Source organism: Pholis gunnellus, assembly GCF_910591455.1.
Source record: "Pholis gunnellus genome assembly, chromosome: 4".
NCBI classification, from domain to species: Eukaryota; Metazoa; Chordata; class Actinopteri; order Perciformes; family Pholidae; genus Pholis; species Pholis gunnellus.
The window spans coordinates 4,528,942-4,547,535 of NC_136530.1; the positions used below are offsets into that span (position 1 = coordinate 4,528,942).

Sequence of the window (18,594 nt, forward strand, 5' to 3'; positions counted from 1 at the left end):
CTTTTGTTACCTGTCACTTTCAAAAACAATCTCAGCGTCAGAGGGGTTGTCTTTGTTGTGTTCCCGGTTAGTTTAGCTTCTAGCCGAGCAAAGTTAGTTAGTCAGCCTCTCTGCACCCGCAGGTAAAGAAGCCACGCTTTAAATTAGACCAGCTCGTCTCTGCTAAAGTTACTTTAGATGCTACAGGCCCCCGAATTGAAAGCAGGCATGACAGCGATAGTGAAAGTTCTGTGGCGTGGGAAGGACGGTTATGTGGCCTGGTCTGCAGTCACCATAGAAGAGGTAAATGTGCCATAGTGGCTAGACCGTGGAATTACAACTTCTGGGAACGTCACGTGACGCCGTTGGGCCTAAAAACACTTTTCCCATAGACTCACATTGGGAAAGAGACATCTGTAAAGCAGACATCTATACATAACTTCCCAGTGAAAACACTTGAATAACCTTTATTTAAAACATTAGGCAAGGTTTAAATAAACGCGAGTGAGCTTCCTCTATGGGCCCCATGGAAGCGAGAGAGCCGGATCATTTTATACTCCGAAGTAAAAAAATTTCGGCTTCACGAGCCATTGAGCAACTTTCATAGGAGTAAACGGGGCCCTGCCTCCAACGCTGTATCTACTTATACCTCGATGGTAAACAGATGGAATTGATAAAATGAGCTGACCCTTCATTAAGTCCCAAATCATCAATCATAGCATAACACCAGCTCTGACCAGGGTCCGACAACTACACGGCTCTGCTCCACAGACTCTCGTGCAATCGTTTCAGATTCTCTTCATTTTCAGTCTGGTTTTGTGGATTTGGAGCTAGTCGTGGTTAAACGTTGTGTAATAGTGATACTTGTTACCTGGAAAAAAATCGAAGTCATTTATACCTTTCGTAAAAGTTAAGTTTCTACTAAAAAGTTAACATTACCATAGTACGTCAGCACTTCATTATATAGCATTAGCACTTCTATGCTTCGCTAGCTACTGAATGTCGACACATAGTGCTTTTGCTTTTAATATATTGTAACAGTGAATAAAGACCTACACGGCTTCACAGGAACATTGTCTTCTGTCTCGATCGCGGTGATGTGGTGGTTCACTTTTACACTTTGATCTGTGGGCTTTAGCTTCTGTCTTTATCCTTTTCACCTGTTTTTCTCTGCTGAATCAGTTTACATCCTTCAAACACATATTCTAGCCTCTTCTTTTATATCTGACTCTGAAATAGCGTTTTCTTTTGCAAAAAAAGTGTATAATGTTTCTTCAGGGAGTGCAGTTAGTGACAGTGTGGTCTCCATCGTAACGTAGCGCTGACAGCTTGATGCTGTAGCAGCGGGGGGGAGGGGGGCTAAGCGAAGGGTAAATTATGGTCCTGTAACATTTAGTGAGCAGCCGTTCCAGTGAGCCAGCATGTACTGCAGGGCTCTGGCCCAGCTAAATGGAACGGGGCCATAATTAATGTTATTAATTACAGCTGTGTTTACCTGTCAAAGTGGCTGCTCTTAAAGGAACCCATCCATATTTGATGGCAGCCCCTGTTGCCTCAGGGTTACACAACACACTCTAGTTATAGGGAACTCCATTACCCACAGTATGAGACGAGCATCGCCAGCTACACTGTTCACCCCCCGGCCACAGCTTCTGGTCCAGAGGGTGATCTGAAGGGGCTGGTGTTGCGTAGGGAGAATCAGGGAACACAACACTACTAGCTTTAGCAACATCGTCATCCATGATGGCATCGATGACGTGAAGATTAAGCAGTCTGAGGTCACAGAGGAAAGCTGTGTAGGACATCTGATTCTGCCAGTGAGATGAGTGAGAGATGAGGCACTGATTACTTTCCTCTGGTCTGGTTTTTTGTAATAAACAGGGTTTGTGTTTTATAACTGGCCTTCTATCTTGAGCAGCGCTGAACCTGCACATCAAAAAAACTGTACAATCGATTATCAAAATAGTTGGCGATTAATTCATTGTTAGTCACTGCATTATCAACGGTCGTACCACAAAAAGGCTCAGTGTGACGCCTCACCACGGTGTACTTAAGCTCATTTCCAACACTTGGTTAACAGGATACAAAGAGCCCGCACTCAGTCAGCACAGAGTGCTGTGTAAACGCTGTGTAACGCCGTTTCATCCCAAACCACGACGGAGCCCAGTGTCCCTCAAGGCTGTTCTTTAACAAATCCCATTCATTTAATATGCAGCAGCCAATAGCGGCGGATTAGCTTCAGCAGGAGGGTTTGATTTGGAAAAATGGAGGAATTACACCATGAAAGAGGAACTTGGAGACGAGAAGCAGATAGCAGGACGACAGATTAGGCGAGCGGATGGATTTAAGGGAGGTGACGAGGACCCTGCCGAGGATGAGGATCTCACGAGGGACAGATTCGGTTAGACGACAATTGACTGCCCTGTGTCGTACCACACTGCAGTTCAAGAGGCTATCGAAACATTATGCCAGCGAGAGTCATAACAGTGACCAGAGGAGTAATAAAAGACATAAAGTCAGGGAGATGGGGAGCGGGGGAGAGCGAGAGAAAAAGAGAGAGAGAGAGAGAGAGAAAGATAGAGGGGAAAAAGGTGAGAGAAAAATCAATAGACTTCTATATGCAGCAGTGAGAATGTGGTCTCTCGCTCCAGACGGCCGATCCAAGGACTCCAACAGCCAGCAGACAAACTGAACATCCATCCACACACCCAAACTGATAATGTGCCACCGCAGCCTGTCTCCGTCTCCATCCATCTCCGTCTTTCCTCCTCCGTCCACACACACACACACACTCCAACCTACTGGCTCCTCTCCTCCAAATTTAACAGTCTAATTTGGTTGAGGGCTGGCTGCCGTGTTATTGATGTCTCCAGAGGTCTGATCCATCTCGGGGCCCCGGGACAAGGCTTTATTCAAGAAGGGGGGGTTTATCTCAGAGGCATCCTGTTCCCTGTTTGGCAGAGTATCAAACTGACGTTGGTAATTTAAAGGCTGGACAGACAGCTCGCGTTACCGTGTCGGCCCACGTTGCTTCGTCACACCGCTCCGAGCCGCTCGGTACATTTCCACGCCTGTTTGGGATTCTCTGGACGAAGAAGCCACTTCTGTAACTTTTCTTGTGGTGTTACAAACTTTCAGAAGTACTGACTTTAGGATTACACAATATGGAAATGAAGATATGAGTTATTAAAAAAGAAATAAAAGGAGACTTGTTTACTTCCTCACAGTAAAAGGATTAAGACATATTCAGTGTGTGTGTGTGTGTGTGTGTGTGTGTGTGTGTGTGTGGATTATCGAGGTTTACTCCTGAGTGAGCTTGGCATGCTGGTGCTTCTTCACATACATTTAGTCTTTATGTGTGCGCGTATGTCCACCCATCTGTGTGGGTTTAGCTGGAGGCCAGAGCGAGGGGGAATCGGGAAGCTGGATGTGTTTTCTTGTCTTATCGCTGTGATATATGGCCAAATAGGACACAGAGGGGCTGAAACTGGCCTGATAACCAACAATAAATGAGGATTGGAAGAAATGTAAAGAAAAAGGAAAAAGGAAATGAAGAGGAGCGAAGGAAGGAAAGGAAAAAAGACGAGGAACAGCGGACTCTCTGGATGCCTGTGGAAATGTGTTAGTGTAGCTTCTGATCATTGATTAAAGAGGTTTATGTACTCCCACCTACAGCAGAGGAGAGGACACACTTACCCCCCCCCCCCCCTCTCTCTCTCTCTCCCATGCTTCTGTCCCAGAGCTGTCCATCCATCTGCCCTTCCCCTCCTCTCTGTCTCTATCTCTCTGCTGAAATGGGCCGACAACCATTGCTGTAATTTTATCTGTACTATAACTGACAACTACGGAAGGTCAGTGAGAGGGAGGGGTCTCCTGCTTCTAATCACTCAACCAGAGCAGGTCCGTCCAAATGTCACCACAGCAGAAATACCGATACAGACGACCAGCGTAGTAATACACATACCACCATTCAATCTTCCTACAGCTGCGATTACACAAACCAACATCTCGCTTTTCTGCATGAAATCTGAATTATATGTTCACTTCATTCATTGATAGGGTCGTGGTGATGTTTAACCCAGTTGTCAGCAAAGAAAGAATTACGTTTCTGCAAACCACTGATATGTTGAATGTCGTTTTCATAATTACGTTCAATCACGCTTGAAGGAACGCAAAATGCCAGGGGGTTAACGATGTGAGGCAATTGTTTAGGTTTAGTTTAGGCAGCAAAACTACTCGGATACAATTGGTTAAGAGATTACGGTATGTTTAAAAAAAAGTAATGTAACAACACAACGTAACAACTGCCCTTTGCGGACTTTCTAATGTAACGTAACAGTTTAAAGTAACAAATGAACGTGACAGCACAACATAACAACCAGAATGTAACAACTGTAACAATGTAACTAGATATCAAACGACTTTCTTACTTGACAAACGTAGCAACTTTCTCGAACAATCGTACTGATGTATATTTTTAGTTTCACACAGGACACAAACAATGGTCTCCTGGTTTGTTGGACCCATTCTCAACCCCTTCCTTTACTGGACCTTATCACTCGTTTAACTCATTATTATACCACGAAACTTTCAATAACACTCACTTGATATTCTACTATTCTACTTCTACTTGCCCGAATGCAAAAACGTTGACATTTAACATAATTTAATCCTACACTGCCAACATCTTTTGTCCCAGGCGACTGGCCTGTCGTGCTCCGCATTAAACATTCAACACAGCAGTTTCAGATTTGCGGCTGACTTTTCAACTGCAAGCTCAGTTTTATAGCAATATTCTCTTTCTGCTGTTATTAAATGGAAGAAGGAAGTCCCCAACTTCATAATCTCCTGTAAACTAGAACACATCACTTGAACAGAGATGGTTCCCCTGAGAAAGACACTCACTACTCAGACAATGGTCAGTGGGAAAGTGTTCGTAAGTGACCCAACAATGGAGGCAATCAAGTGGAGAATCTTCCCCGGAGATGATCTGTGATGGAAGTCAAGTTGGCCAGCAGGAGCAGTGCAATTTAAAAAACATTCAGTCATTTCTCAGAACATTGTCATCTGTCGAACACATTGCAAAATGTTGATGTCAGGACAGAATAGAGAGGTGTGAACATGAGGCGCGTGTATTCTGAATAGGCTGTTATCCTCATTGTGATGACTTGTGAAGGAAAGTGTGAGAAACAAACTTTCCTGAGCAGGATGACTAATGATCCAAGTCAGAATTTAGAAAATATTTTCTCAAAACCCTGAAAATCCCAAACACACTGAGCTGAGGATGAATGAGTGACATTAGTGTGGCGGAGACACGGGATAAATAATGCATTAATTCCAGACAGACACATCAAACATAAGCAAACACATTTTGGTTGATTGCGAATTCAGACGAGGGCGAGAAGAATGCAGCGTTGTTGTATGTTGTTGTCGCTATTGTGTTTCTTTTATTTTGTGGTTTTCTGCCACAGTACCAGGTCCATTAACTATCAAGAGAAATCAATGAGAGTGAGCTGAGGCGAACACCACAGACAATGCTATTATTGTGAAGTTTGGGGGGAGAGAGTGCGAGAGCAGAAAGTTGAGCCGACCACGAGAGAGAGAGAGAGAGAGAGAGAGAGACAGAGACAGAGAGAGAGAGAGAGAGAGAGAGAGAGAGAACATGGACGAAAACTTTAAAACGAGGAAGGAGAAGCGACCGCAGTCAATTACAAGTCCCATCTTGTAGTTTGTATCTGCATTGATTTGTTTGGGGACCAGCATCTCGGCCTCTCGCCTCTCGCCACCTAATTGCACTCGCTCTGACCCGCTAATTACTTCACTAAGACCTAGTCGGCCTCACCTCAGCGCGCTGCCTCGCTGTCGGGAGCTGTCTCTCTAAACCAACGCGGGAGGACGGGGGGAGAGGAGAGAACTGGCCCGGATTAAGAATGCATGATGCGTGTCAGAGCAGCAGAGGGAAGGGGGAGATGTAGAACGAAACAACAAGAGACAGGCACAGTGAGGACGTGGAGGTGTGTGTACTTCAGGTGGTCTACGGAGGCTGTGAATTCGGGTGGAGGGTGTGCAGCAGCGTTAACTGGTGATGTACCGCACGGCAACCTCAAGACAGCGACGACGTGAGTGATGTTCCCCGCTGAGCTGAGCTGCATACATAATTAAATAAATCGCTACCGACCAGAGAATCGGTCATGATGGTGAAGATAATGGTGACAGTGAAGTTCATTCATCGTGGGGAGCTCACATACCTGACGGGATGAGCCCGAAGGCCCAGTTGGGTACGAGGATCCCGAAAGGGTCCTTGCTGTCTTTCGATGTCGGAGCTTTGTGTTCCTCCGACTTCGGGCTCGCGCTTTTGAAAGGAGTCCAGCGGCTTCCAACCACGAAGGAGTCAGACACCGCGGACCTGGATTCCATTTCTGTGGCGCCGACGTTGGAGCCCGACGCGAAGGTGGTCATCCGGATGGCACCCGTGGTGGTTTGAGATCCGTCGCCGGGCGCTGGAGTAGCTGAGAGGTCCGGCGTTCTTTTCTCCCGCTCTTCCTGAAGCCACGAAATGGAAATAGACGACTCCTCGGTGGTGGCGCTCCCTGAGGAGCTTTCCGTGGCGGTTGTTGTGGTGGTAGGATCCGTCCTCTGAGCGTCTCTGGTCGTCAGAAGCTCCGCTGTGGTCACTTCGGAGGGTGTCAGCACCTCCATGAGGGCTCCGGGTGTGGAAGTGGCCGCCTCCTTTCTGCTGGTGCCTTTGCTGTGCTTTTTAAAAGGAGAAGTGAAACCTGAATTCGAGGTGCTTTCTGCTCTCCGTGAGGAAGCCGAGGAGAGGTCGTCGGTGGGCCTGCGGATGTAGAGGATCTCTCCCCTGGCTTCCTCTGCTGTGTCGGGCTCCTGGGAGCCCCGAGGTGGGGCGGTGGGCTGTTGCACCAGCTGCCACCGGGACAGAGTGGTGAGCTCTGCCACAGTCACGAGCTCAGTCTGGCTTTGGGCGAGTGAAGACTTTGTTTCAGGACTGCTTTTGGCTTTCAATGCAAACCCACCAGGAAAGCTGCTCCCGTCACTGCTCCCCTCCATCTCCTTCTCCTCCCCCGATGCAGCTCTGGCAGCCGATGTAGGGTTAGCATCCTCCCCGTCTTGGTCCTTCCCCTGGCCTGAATAGTTTTCCGGGTTGTCCTGTCGAAGGGAAGTGGGCAGGGTCATCACCTCGAGCGGCCCCGCTTTTGCTTCCATGGGCTCCCAGGTGGGACGGTTGCCCACGTAGGGCACATTCCCAGGGGGGCCTAGTTTAGAGCCACGCATGGATTTGATGTCCCACCAAAAGTGGCTGCTGGGGACGGGAGCCAAAGCCGGGCTTCGTCTGGGACCCTGAGGACCGGATACGTTGACATGTTCGGCGGGTGGGGATGTCTCGTTGGGACCCGAAGCAGCGAATCCTAACGGGAACAAAGAGACAGAACAGACTAATTAATACCATTCCATTATGGGGGCGGAGAGGACGGGGGTGGATTTAATTTTATGCATGTGGAATTAGCAATTAAAACTAAAGCCTGGCTTACATGAGCCCCATGTAACTGTTACAGGGAGCTCAGTGTGTCAGGATCAGCGGTGTGAGCACTGCCCGGTCATGTGGGGACCACGTCACTGGTGTGTTTTTATTGCATATTTTCTTCTTTTCTGTGGCCACAGTACAAACTATTTATATTTGGGATAGTGAAGTAAACAGATCCATGTCTGTGTAGAAACATAAAGTGTGAATAGACAAATTCTCAACTCCCAAGTTCCAAGCGGGATCATTTTTGGCACAGCAGGCGCAAAGACAACAGCTCGCCGTTGTCCTCAAAGAATACTAGTAGCGACAAATTTAGCGACTGATTCAAACAAACAGGGAAAAAGAAAGAAATGTATTCCATTATATTATACTGTAATTCATTTCTAATGAATCGACTGCTCTTCTGCCAACAGCACTGGATCTCTCCCTCTCCCCTCCTCTCCCCTCCTCTCCCTCACTGCAACCGACACAACAACAACTAAGCTTTATGCAAATGAATGCACAAGGACTTCGACTTTATGCAAATGAGCACATGACTCTTGGTGCTGATGCTAGCTAACACTGCGTTTTGTTTTTAAATGGAGCCTCATTCCCCGGGAGGTCGTACCTGGTGGCAGACAGAACTTCACAGTGAAAGAGAGGCTTATGGGGTGACCATTCTATAGCATAACAGCCCTTTTTACATTAAGTGTCTAACACACTGTAATATGTGCTTTTTATAGTTTGTTGAAGATGTAAATATGCAAATACAGTATAAAGACCTTTAAATGTAATGGGGAATTAGGTTAAATGTCTCTTCTATCCCTCCGTGTTTTTAGGCTGTAGACTGTTTGATGAAATAAAAGTAGCAGTTAACTGTAATTCACTGTAAGTTGGATGTGTTGGGCTTCTTTCCTCACCAGTGGAGCTGATCAGTGGGGCTACCGAAGCTGCTGGAGTTTTTAGACAAAGATGGGAGGCGACCCTCGTAGGACGCCCATACACACACAGACACACCAGAAGGATGGAAGGATGTATTCAAAGTAATTTCACACTTCTCTTCTCTCTCCCTGTTTTCTTATTCCCTGTGGATTCTTCTCCCCCAAACACACTTTCCTGCGGCGAGAGAAGCCATGTGGAAAAACGCAGGAGCTCCTGCAACGCGATGACTAAATTACTTTCACCACGACAAGCTCCCATCTCGACCTGTTTATTTAGATGAAGTGGCCCACTGTACCTTATCAGCTTACGGCCTTACACCAGACACTGTCTACACCATCAATAATTCATTCTGTCTGCATGTGTGACTCACGGCTGGTGTGTGTGTGTGTTTTTTTGGGCTGCAGTGCAGTCGTGTCACTGAGAGGCCTCAGCTAGAGTCGCTACCATCATCATCGCTCAGCTCGGTTTGGCCGGCTTCAGTTCAGTTACCGTGTCTGCAAAGCACAGCAATGCTGCAGGAGGGGGAGGGGGGAGCAACGCGACTCAGCACAACAAATTACCACGAGAGGGTAGAACATACACAAATATGTCCATGCATGAAATATTAAACTGTGTATTAATTATTCAGAAGGTCCGCTGTTGCCTTATGCCCAAGAGAGGTTTATGAGCCCGAGGTTCATCTCCATAAGAACCATGTAGACCGGCGTAATTGTCGTATTAATAACCCAAATAGCTAATTACATACTTTTACTACACACTCCGAGGAAAGTGAGAATAATTAAACACATTAATCTGGTGTGATCATCTACGTAATGGCCCATGTAATAAATAAAATGAGACAATTAGGCGTGGGTTTGGATGACTTGAGCGCGGTTTAAGTTCAGCACACTGACACTGCGGATCTGTCAGTGGGAAAGCTCCACGCCGAAGACGTGGCAAAACAAAGTTACAGTGAAGCGCCCTGTTCAGACGGTAATTGTGTGCTTCCACTGTGAGTGGTTCTGCTGCGTTGACTCCACTTTACTGGAGTAAACAGGCTGAGAGAATCCCCCCGAGTCAGGCGGACATGATATTAAATTGTGAGAGTGGAGGCTGACAATGAGAGAGACACGCAGAGCGGGAGCTGGCACCGATGCCACCTCATCTGCGGATATGGCATCTAATAAATAAAATAATAAAAAAAAGACTGAGGAGAAGTTATTGCATGGCCATGTGAATCATGTCAGGAGCAACTACATTGAGCACACGGTCTCCTATCGCATAAATTCCGGTCGGGTCTTGCATGTCGAGCTTATTCAAATGCTCCCTACGTTTATTGGAGGCCGATCGCTCCACTAGGAGCTTAATATCATTCAATAAAAATACAAAAAAATATTGTGATCCGTAGGGGACATCATTCAAGTCATCGCTCTACATTCAGAGGCCTTTTTTCCAAATTTGTAAATTAATTTGATTCAATGTTTAAATTGAGATGTTTCTTGGATGTGCTCCTCAATCAAAGAGGCAACGTGGCACCATCAGTTACTGAGGAGCGTTGAGATCCAAGGGAAGGCCTGCGGCGAGCAATAACAAGAGTTAACTCAGCTCACTGATGCTAGTTTAAGAAGAGACGTCAGCGGGGCAGCTTTCCATCACAGCGACATTAAAAGACAGAACAACGACTCATCCACGCCACCCCATTTCCCCGCCCCCACCCCTCCTTTTCTTCCCCCTTTCCTCGCGTCGCTCGTCCTCGCCGCGGCGATCATTACTGCCTGTGCCTTCAGAGAGCCGGGGCTTAATTGGCAGAGACGTAGACGGAGGTGAGAGTGGGCGGCGGCGCGGGCCCAACCCCCGCGTTAATTGGATGCGGCGGTGAATAATGCATGCGGACTAAAGCTTGGATTTTCATTAATACCCTGGTGGTTGGCATCAAATTCCAGGTAGCACAGCAGTGAGTATTTAAATGAATAAAGTCGGCATCCGGTAGGTGAGAAAAGCCCATCACCTTTATTGAATCATTCCTCTGGATGTCTCCGGGAGACTCTTAAGTCTTTCATTGTATCCCCCCCCCCCTCTTAAGCTGCTGCCAAAGGATGTGTTATTTGTGGTGGCCATTAAAAGCAGAGCTGCATTCTTCCACCCAAGGCTGTGGTACACTTTCTTCTTCCGCTCCAATCCGGTACATTTTGTCTACTTTTGGCCGATGATCAGTGTCTGAGCTGGAATTTGGCATAAACTTGCCCTGGTGGTTATCGGTCCAGCAACCTTACAGTCGGGAGCCGTTCCTCTGATCTGTAGTCTATCTTTATCAGCGTAGTTGGGATCGAGAGGAAGTGATCTGGCGTTTGGTGCCAGGGTGCTTTCGAGAAGACATGAGCGGTGGCCTCGTGATCTTTTCTATCCCTGGATGTGTTGTTCCTGAGGGTAATTCTCTCCACTGTGGATGTTACCTGTCTGACAGGGACTTTCTGGTTGTTCAGCTCGCACACACACACACACACACACACACACACACAAACACTAACACTGGACTCGTGCATTCTCCACTGAGCATTTCTGTCTTTGTGTCCGAACCAAGCAGCAACCTCTGGGTCAGAGAAATGAAACCAATGCGGAAGTGCCAACAACTGCAGTTCCTCTAATGGCCACTAGATGTTGGCTCCCAAAAGCAAGTCAATCCTCATAGACCTCTATATTAAAATGCCCAACTTTATAGCAGAAATAAACATGTTTACATCTTGGTACAAAAAAACGGTTTTGGTCTCTATGGCTAGTGTACAGCATGAATTTTTAAATAACACAAAATCAAGGGGCGAGGCTGCTTTTTGTGTCTCAGATTGCTAATTGCTAGCTGTCTGTTCTGCTGCGTCACCCAGGCCCGCATCCGCTCCCCTGATGATCCGCCTCTTTCTGGATTAGCTGGGAGTTAGACGGAGTCGGCACTGCCAAGACGGCGACGACAGGAGCCCCCCCCCCTCTGAGCACAACGGCTCTTCTATGGTCTGAACGCAGACTTCTTTAAACGTCCATCCATGTGTAATTCATTCTCCACAGCTAATACCAGCCATTGTTTTAGTTCTTAAACATGAGCTGTAATTTGTGATGAAGGTCTGCCTTGTTTTAGGCAAACATTACAGATGCGAGCAAACCTTTTACTGCAAAGTAGATTCAAATTGGAGCTTCCTTCGTACTCTTTCTGACAGCCTGTACTGTAAACAAAGCACTCTGTCGGTGTATGAATATGAGAATGAAGTCTCCACTCCAACATGTTGCTGCATGAGGCATGCCCCTTTTGTTTGTTTGCAATTACTGTTTAATTAAATCTACAGCGCTACTTCAAATTGCCCTGCGGAGGAATAATTTATGGCATGCTCGAGGGAAAAGCGGAGGGAGTGCAACAGAGAGACAGAGACTGTTTAAAAAGCACGACATGAACGGATCCTATAATTCCCAGCGACATTTACGGTAAATGCATCAGGCCTCGATTTCAAATAGAACCGTTTCAATTTACCCTCATTTCTATTTCAATTTCATCCTCGGTTATTAGTTTAAAGGTGAATTCAAACACACACACACAGATAAAATAAATGTTGAGCTCATACCGTTGGATGGAGGATTGTCGGCTCGTTCTCCTGGCTGAGTGGGGGTGTCATTCTGCCCTGTGCTCTGGACTGCAGGCACTAATCGAATCAGTGGCATCACCTCTTTCTCCTGCTCGGACAGACCTTCCTCTGGATTGTGTAGTGCGCTGGTAGGAGTCCTGAAGGAGAAACTACCACTCCTGTGCTCCATGATGGCATTGTCCACGCTACCCTTGTCCCCACTTGGTTTTGGTAAACTCAGGTTCCTGCTGGATGCTTCTCCCTGCGTCCGGTTCTCTCCTGCCTTTTCCTCAGCAGCTGACATCCCCTTTCCTGTCTCCTCCACCTCCTCGCCTCCTCTCCAGTACCTGAAGGGCTTCATCAGAGTGTTAACAAACTCAGCCAACACACTGTTATTAGTCTGAGACTGGGGAGTGGAAGAGGCTACTGATGATAATGTCGGGGACGATCCAAAATAGCCGCCGTCTTCTTCTTCATGAGCTGAACCTCCATGGCTCTCCAGGCTCTCCAGGTCAGTGAGGCCTATGGTGCTGCTGCTCTTCGTGCCATCAGACTCCTCCTGTTTCTCCCCCCAGCCCTCCTCTGGCCTGAGGTGGATGACGACGTGCTCTTCAGAGATCTCGGAGGAGTTGTCGATTCCGCCGTTGTCCAAGTTAACCAAGCCGGCCCAGTCGGACGTCTTGGGAAAAGCGTCGCTGCGCTGGGCTTCGGGGACCGAGGAGAAGGGCTCTGCTGCCGGGTCGGGGGCCTGGTTCAGAACCTGTGCCCCTGCAGCCTGGACCCCCGCTGGCTGGTGGGCTGCAACGCACATAAAGTCACATTTCACCAAAAGCAACAGCACTTTTTTTTTCACTTGACCTGCTTTATCTACTGCCGCTGCACAACACAGAACCTCATTTTCCCTCTCTCCTCCCGCTGCAGTGAACCTGTTACTGCTACTCCAACAAGATTAAATTCAGGGCATGCTGCTCGGCGATAGACTGACAACATGTGGCTCGGATTTGTCAACCACAAAATCCAATCGTTTTCAAATGAACAAACACGCAGCTATTGTGTTCATGCCATATTAATGAGATTGCATCGACAGAATTATCTACATGAGCCAAATTCACGCTATGAAACAAAACTATCGTTTTTATCAACGTTTAGCTATCTGAAAGACATCATTTGTTTTAAATATTAATCAGTCAACGACGTGCATACGGCTTCGTTGGTGCAATGTGGAGGTTTTGACAAATACTCCGCTGCTCCGCTCCCATGCTGTTCTTGTTGACTTGAAATGATTGAGTTATGTAGATGTTTCGCCTCAATGAAAATTTAATAAGCCGACATTGTGAGGGATAAAAACGTCAGGTTTTTCCCCCCCGTGTGTGGAAATACAATCGTCAAACATCAGTCTGTAGTGTGCTACAATCAACGGAAGCCAGAAAAAATTAAAAACAAGCTCCAGAAGAAGAATCATAGGCTGGATAATCTACGAAAAACACACAATATCAGTGAATATCTTATTCCAGTCTCAGTTGGCTCATGATAAAAGACAAGGTCAGACACAGAGTCACTGCAAAACCCCAGTTGGACTAATTCATGCTCTTTCTCTCTCTCTCTCTCTCTCTCTCTCTCTCTCTCTCTCTCTCTCTCTCTCTCTCTCTCTCAAGCTTCACAACATACAAGCCCTTAAATCCATCAGGGGGACATAAATGTCACACAATCTCTTCGCAACGACTTCATGTGTGACACAAACATGTCGCGCTAATTAAAAAAAGAGAACAAGAGCCCCTCTGTCGTTGCTGTGGCAGTTACCACAATGACGGTGCACCGAGTTCATCATCACTGAGAGTACCTCGGTAGCAGTAGGCGTCGTACAGGGCCGTGGTGTCGGGGAAGCCGATGCGGTTGGGGTTGTTGTAGACCGTCCGCACCCCGGGCTTGTTCCCGCCGCAGTTCTTCCGCGGGACGTTGATTGGGTAGCGGGCGCTGCTGTCGGCGAGCCAGCCGGGGTCGCACTGGTCCAGGCCGGCCTGCCAGGCGAGGTAGAGCTGCCCGACGGTGGCCAGCTGGGCTCCCAGGGAGTGGCAGTGGGTGGAGGCCGTAGCAAGGCTCAACTTGCCCGCCACTGAGGAGTGGAAGACTTCACCTGCGGGAGAAGAAGGTGAGGAGAGACACGAGTTCAGTTTGAGAGTACGGCTCTTTGTTGAGCTGTGATTGTAGGTTTTCTAGAGTTAGTGAATGCATTCTGTCTGTACGTGAGTCTGTCTGGGTCTTCTTTTACTTTAAAGACAATTAGTTCGAGACAGTTTGCTTCTTTTCTTTGTCAACTTTGCCAAAGCAATAAGAGGTGCAGTCATGAAGTAGTGTGATAAAAGAAACGTTTTTACTTGTCATGCATAAGAATGAATTTTATTTTCTGCATAAAAGTAATAAAAATACATCAGTGATTCAAATAATGGACCGTACAAAGACAGTTCTTTGAATTCAAAGCAGTTGCAAAGAGGGATCTAAGAGGAAGACAAGTACACAGACTGCAACTGAAGGAGAAGAAGAAAGGAAAGGCGGGGTTGATGTGGTTAAAATAGTGATGCAAAAATAAGGCCTGAGCAAGCCAGACAGAGAGAGAGTTCAAGAGGACCTGCGCAGCACAAACACAATGATATGATCGGAGGATCCACTGGCAGTTCAGTGTGTGGTGAAATAAATATGAGCTGGAGGAGTGGACATTGGGAATGAGTTCGATCCAGGAGATTCATGCCAAAAGCAAAGAATAGAGTTGCTGATTTATTGAAGAGGGTCGGGAAGGTAAAGGGTGAAGATGCGAACACGAAAGAATATGAGCTGCAGAATGGTTTTAGGATTGACTTTGTAAGAGGTGGACGTAGTCGCCGTGACGTCACCCATTGGTTTGTGGACTGCAGTTTTGAAGCATCGAGTTCGGCATTTTGTCTCTCGCCATCTTTTTTTTTTTGCAACCAGAAGTGACACGAGAGGGTGGAGCTAAGAACAACATGATGAAGGCATTTGTGAGCGACCAAAATGTTACAACTAACCCACGACCTGAAAACTCAATGTCAAGTAAGCCCCGCCCTAAAGCATACCCTGCTTTATGGTCTGTTTGACTCTAAATTGATAATAATTTACTACATGAACATCATGCTGTATTGAAGAAGACTTGAAACTAGAGATTGAGACCATAAACTCATGTTTACAATGTTTACAGAGGGAATAAATCAAGAGAGAAGTAGAGTCCTTTTCTCATAGACTTCTATACAACCAGAGGAGTCGCCCCCTGATGGTCATTAGTAATAATGCAGGTGTAAAGCACTTCTACATTGGGTTCGCTTTTCAAACCTTGAGGTTGCTGCCTGAGATTACATGAAGAGTTTGTTTATTGGGAGCGTGGTGAAAAGTTGCTAATTATTACAGATGTATGATAGAATACAAAATACATTATGACAGGGTAAAACTCAAAATATTTGTGTTCTCTATTTCTCTAAGAATGTTGCTTCCCTTTTATTTTACTATGAATTTACTAAGATTTTAAATCTAAAGTACTTAAACACTTCTGATACAGTCAACCAAACCATGCTGAAATCCATGCAGAGACAGAAAAAAGGCACATGGGTTTGCATTGAACAACAGAGATAATTAATTTAGCTTCAACTTGTTGTTATTTATTTTTACAGAATAAGAGATAAAACACCAGCTATGTGTCAGCTAGTAATTTGAGTTTGATTAAAGACAATTATCTGCTGATTGTTTCAATCAGGTTGATAATATCCCTGAATGAAATTGGATACAAAGTCTACAGGTGGTCATGCAATCTTTTCTGCTCGGCAACTCAGTCACATGTGGGGTGTTCATGTCTACAATAGCTCTGGCACTGTAACTCCTACTACTATTGTGCTTAATAACAGTTGTGGACGTACCAGCTCACAGCACGTGACCCAGAAAGCCTAACCCCTGCGGTGTGTCTGATTGTGCTCAAAAAGCCTGCTGCGCTTATGATTGTTCACTGGAATATGCAAATATCACAAACCCCGAACAGTATTTCAGTTTGTCCACTGCCGAGGACTTGATTTTAATGTGAACGCAGAATACGTGCAGCGCTGATATCTAGCGTTTGGGCTATGACACCCCCATAAGGAAACCGCAAAGCTCAACACAGCAGGATGTGGGGAGTGATGAGAATGATTTTCCCCCCCGGGAACTTAAAACCTGAGTCTGCAGGTGCATGCTGGGGGCAGAGGTTGGGTTTATGAGGTGCTACAGTATAAGAACATAAGTGGCAGGAGTGACAGCAGGTGATGGCCATAATAGACGGTCCTGCGGTGCCGTAATAGAAAGGGGGCATTTAATATAGTGCAGGGACGTGGCAGTTTGATTGGCCCCAGGTATTGCTGCTCGCCGCCCTGTTGGTGGGTGGGTATGTGTCACTAATTGCTCGTTTACCCCACGGAGGTGACGAAGAGTTTGGTCGTAATGTTAGTATTTCAATCATCCAGTCAGCAAACATGAACTGCAGTCAATGAGCCACGTCTTGTAAATGCCCAATTCGGATGCCACGCTACGCTCGGTCCGCAGAGCCCTGAAGCCCCCCCCCCCCCGCCGCACACAGCGCTATCCCATTGCTTGTCTAAGTTGCACCTTTAACACTGCACGTCCTCGAGGTCCCCAGCACAACACACGCCTAGTGCAAAGTGGATCGAACGAACGGTTCTCGAGATATGCGAAGGACACACACACACACATAGAGGCAGAGACAAATTGTCTAATGAATGTGATTTGAAGTGAGCTCATGAATGAGCCCACTCCCAAAGCTCTAGGACCTTCCTATCACCCTAACCCTAACCCTTATCCTGTGCTTGGCCCCAGCTCAAATTAGACAAATTGTCTCATGAATGAGATTTTGAAGGGCTTTAATTTTGAAATTTTACATCAGAATGTCCTGGTTCTGTCAGAGTGAGACCTTTAAGCCAAACAGAAACTTCAGTCCACCCTGTAATATATCTTAAAGAATAAACAGTGAAACACTACATGGAGGAACGAAGGCCTCCAGTTATGTGGACATTGATAAGATTATATAAAACTTTCCATCTTCCTTAACCAGAAGTAGTTTTAAATCCATAACCTCCCAAAAAACGGTTCAATATCATTTAGATTTAGTGGCGTTAAAATGGATCTGACTGCTGTGCCTGTCGCGCTTTCCCCTCCAGCACATCGGTTTATAATGACAGTGGTGATGTACCACTTTAGAAACAATGGACATCATGCTCAAAGAAAGAGGCTAAAGCTACATGTCCCAGGTAAGGAGTCAGCCTCCTCATCAGTTGGTGATCCATGAAGGAGATCCATGACATGGAAATGAAGGACCAGCTAGTTAGCCGGACAAGCTAACGTTTGCAGCTTACAGTAAAGTTTTAGGATACCCACCTTGAAGCTGCTTAGCAAAGCAGTAGACATCGAACAGCTCATCGGGGGACCTATTGCCGTAGTTACGGACTCCAGGTGAGTCCTCGCGATCGCCATAGCAACCGGGCCGAGGCGTCTGGATGGGATACCTTTAAGGAGACGAGGACAGAGAGTGTGAGAGGGAGGGAGGGAAACAGAAAGGGAGATTAATATAGACCGGCCACGAAAAAAAAAGGCAGCCGCAGACAAACTCGGCTCCCTGTGGACAGGTCTGTGCTCACACACACACACACACACACACACACACACACACACACACACACACACACACACACACACACACACACACAAAAGAAGATGAAATCTGAGCTACACTTTTATCATCTCCTGCCCTGAATACAATGAGTTTAAGTATGTCTCCCTGCCAGAGATTACCCAAATACATTACCCAAAGAATAACAGGAATAAACACACAGATTCCACCCCGAAAATTGGCCAAAAAATGCTAAATCGAGTTATACAGTAACATTCATTAACTGTCACAACAACAACCTCAGGACAACATTTGGGAAGCACTTCAATAGATACAATATCTCGCTTCCGTTAATTATTCTGCCCAACGTGCGAGTTTCACTGAGAGAAATGACCCTATTGTTTCACTTGAAATTGTTTCGAAATGTGTTAAATGGCAATATAAGAATTCCAGCAGAGAGAAAGAGAGAGAGAAAGAGAGAAGGGGAGGTGGAGGTAGGAAGTCAAGGAATGGTTAACAGAATCAGGAATTCCTTCGGTGGCTTGGCGAGCCTGTCGGGGCGGAGAAAACAGCGATCTATATTCCGGCTCCAACTGAGCAATTATTCCACGAGAACATTGATTCAAGCAGCACCGGGGCACAGGCAAAGAGGCTGATTAAAAGATTACGCTGGGCACACAGGGACTTGCTAGGAACAGACACAATACACAAATGCAGACAGAATCAAAAGGTACATGCAGAAGACGCTCATCAGGCCTGCACATAACCATCAACCTGCAGCGTCTTTCCTCCTGCAGCGACCTGGTTTCAGTCAAACAAGAGAACTGAGTCTTGTAACATCCCCGGCCTCAGCCTTTTTGTTTCTGCTCGGCAGGCCGATGAAGCGACGGCTGATGTCTGTATTTTTTCCC

At 46.6% G+C, this 18,594-nt stretch overlaps 1 protein-coding gene across 1 annotated transcript in view; it reads right to left on the reverse strand.

The window, feature by feature from the left end:
• The window catches only part of ncanb (neurocan b), a gene marked incomplete at both ends in the record, with an annotated part of 105,148 nt that overhangs the window by 67,105 nt on the left and 19,449 nt on the right, over positions 1-18,594 (reverse strand). The window contains 4 exons of the mRNA XM_079157367.1: positions 6,228-7,406; positions 12,028-12,825; positions 13,868-14,161; positions 17,452-17,579. Of these exons, the coding sequence (XP_079013493.1) occupies positions 6,228-7,406; positions 12,028-12,825; positions 13,868-14,161; positions 17,452-17,579 (2,399 nt within the window). The remainder of the gene's footprint in view (positions 1-6,227; positions 7,407-12,027; positions 12,826-13,867; positions 14,162-17,451; positions 17,580-18,594) is intronic.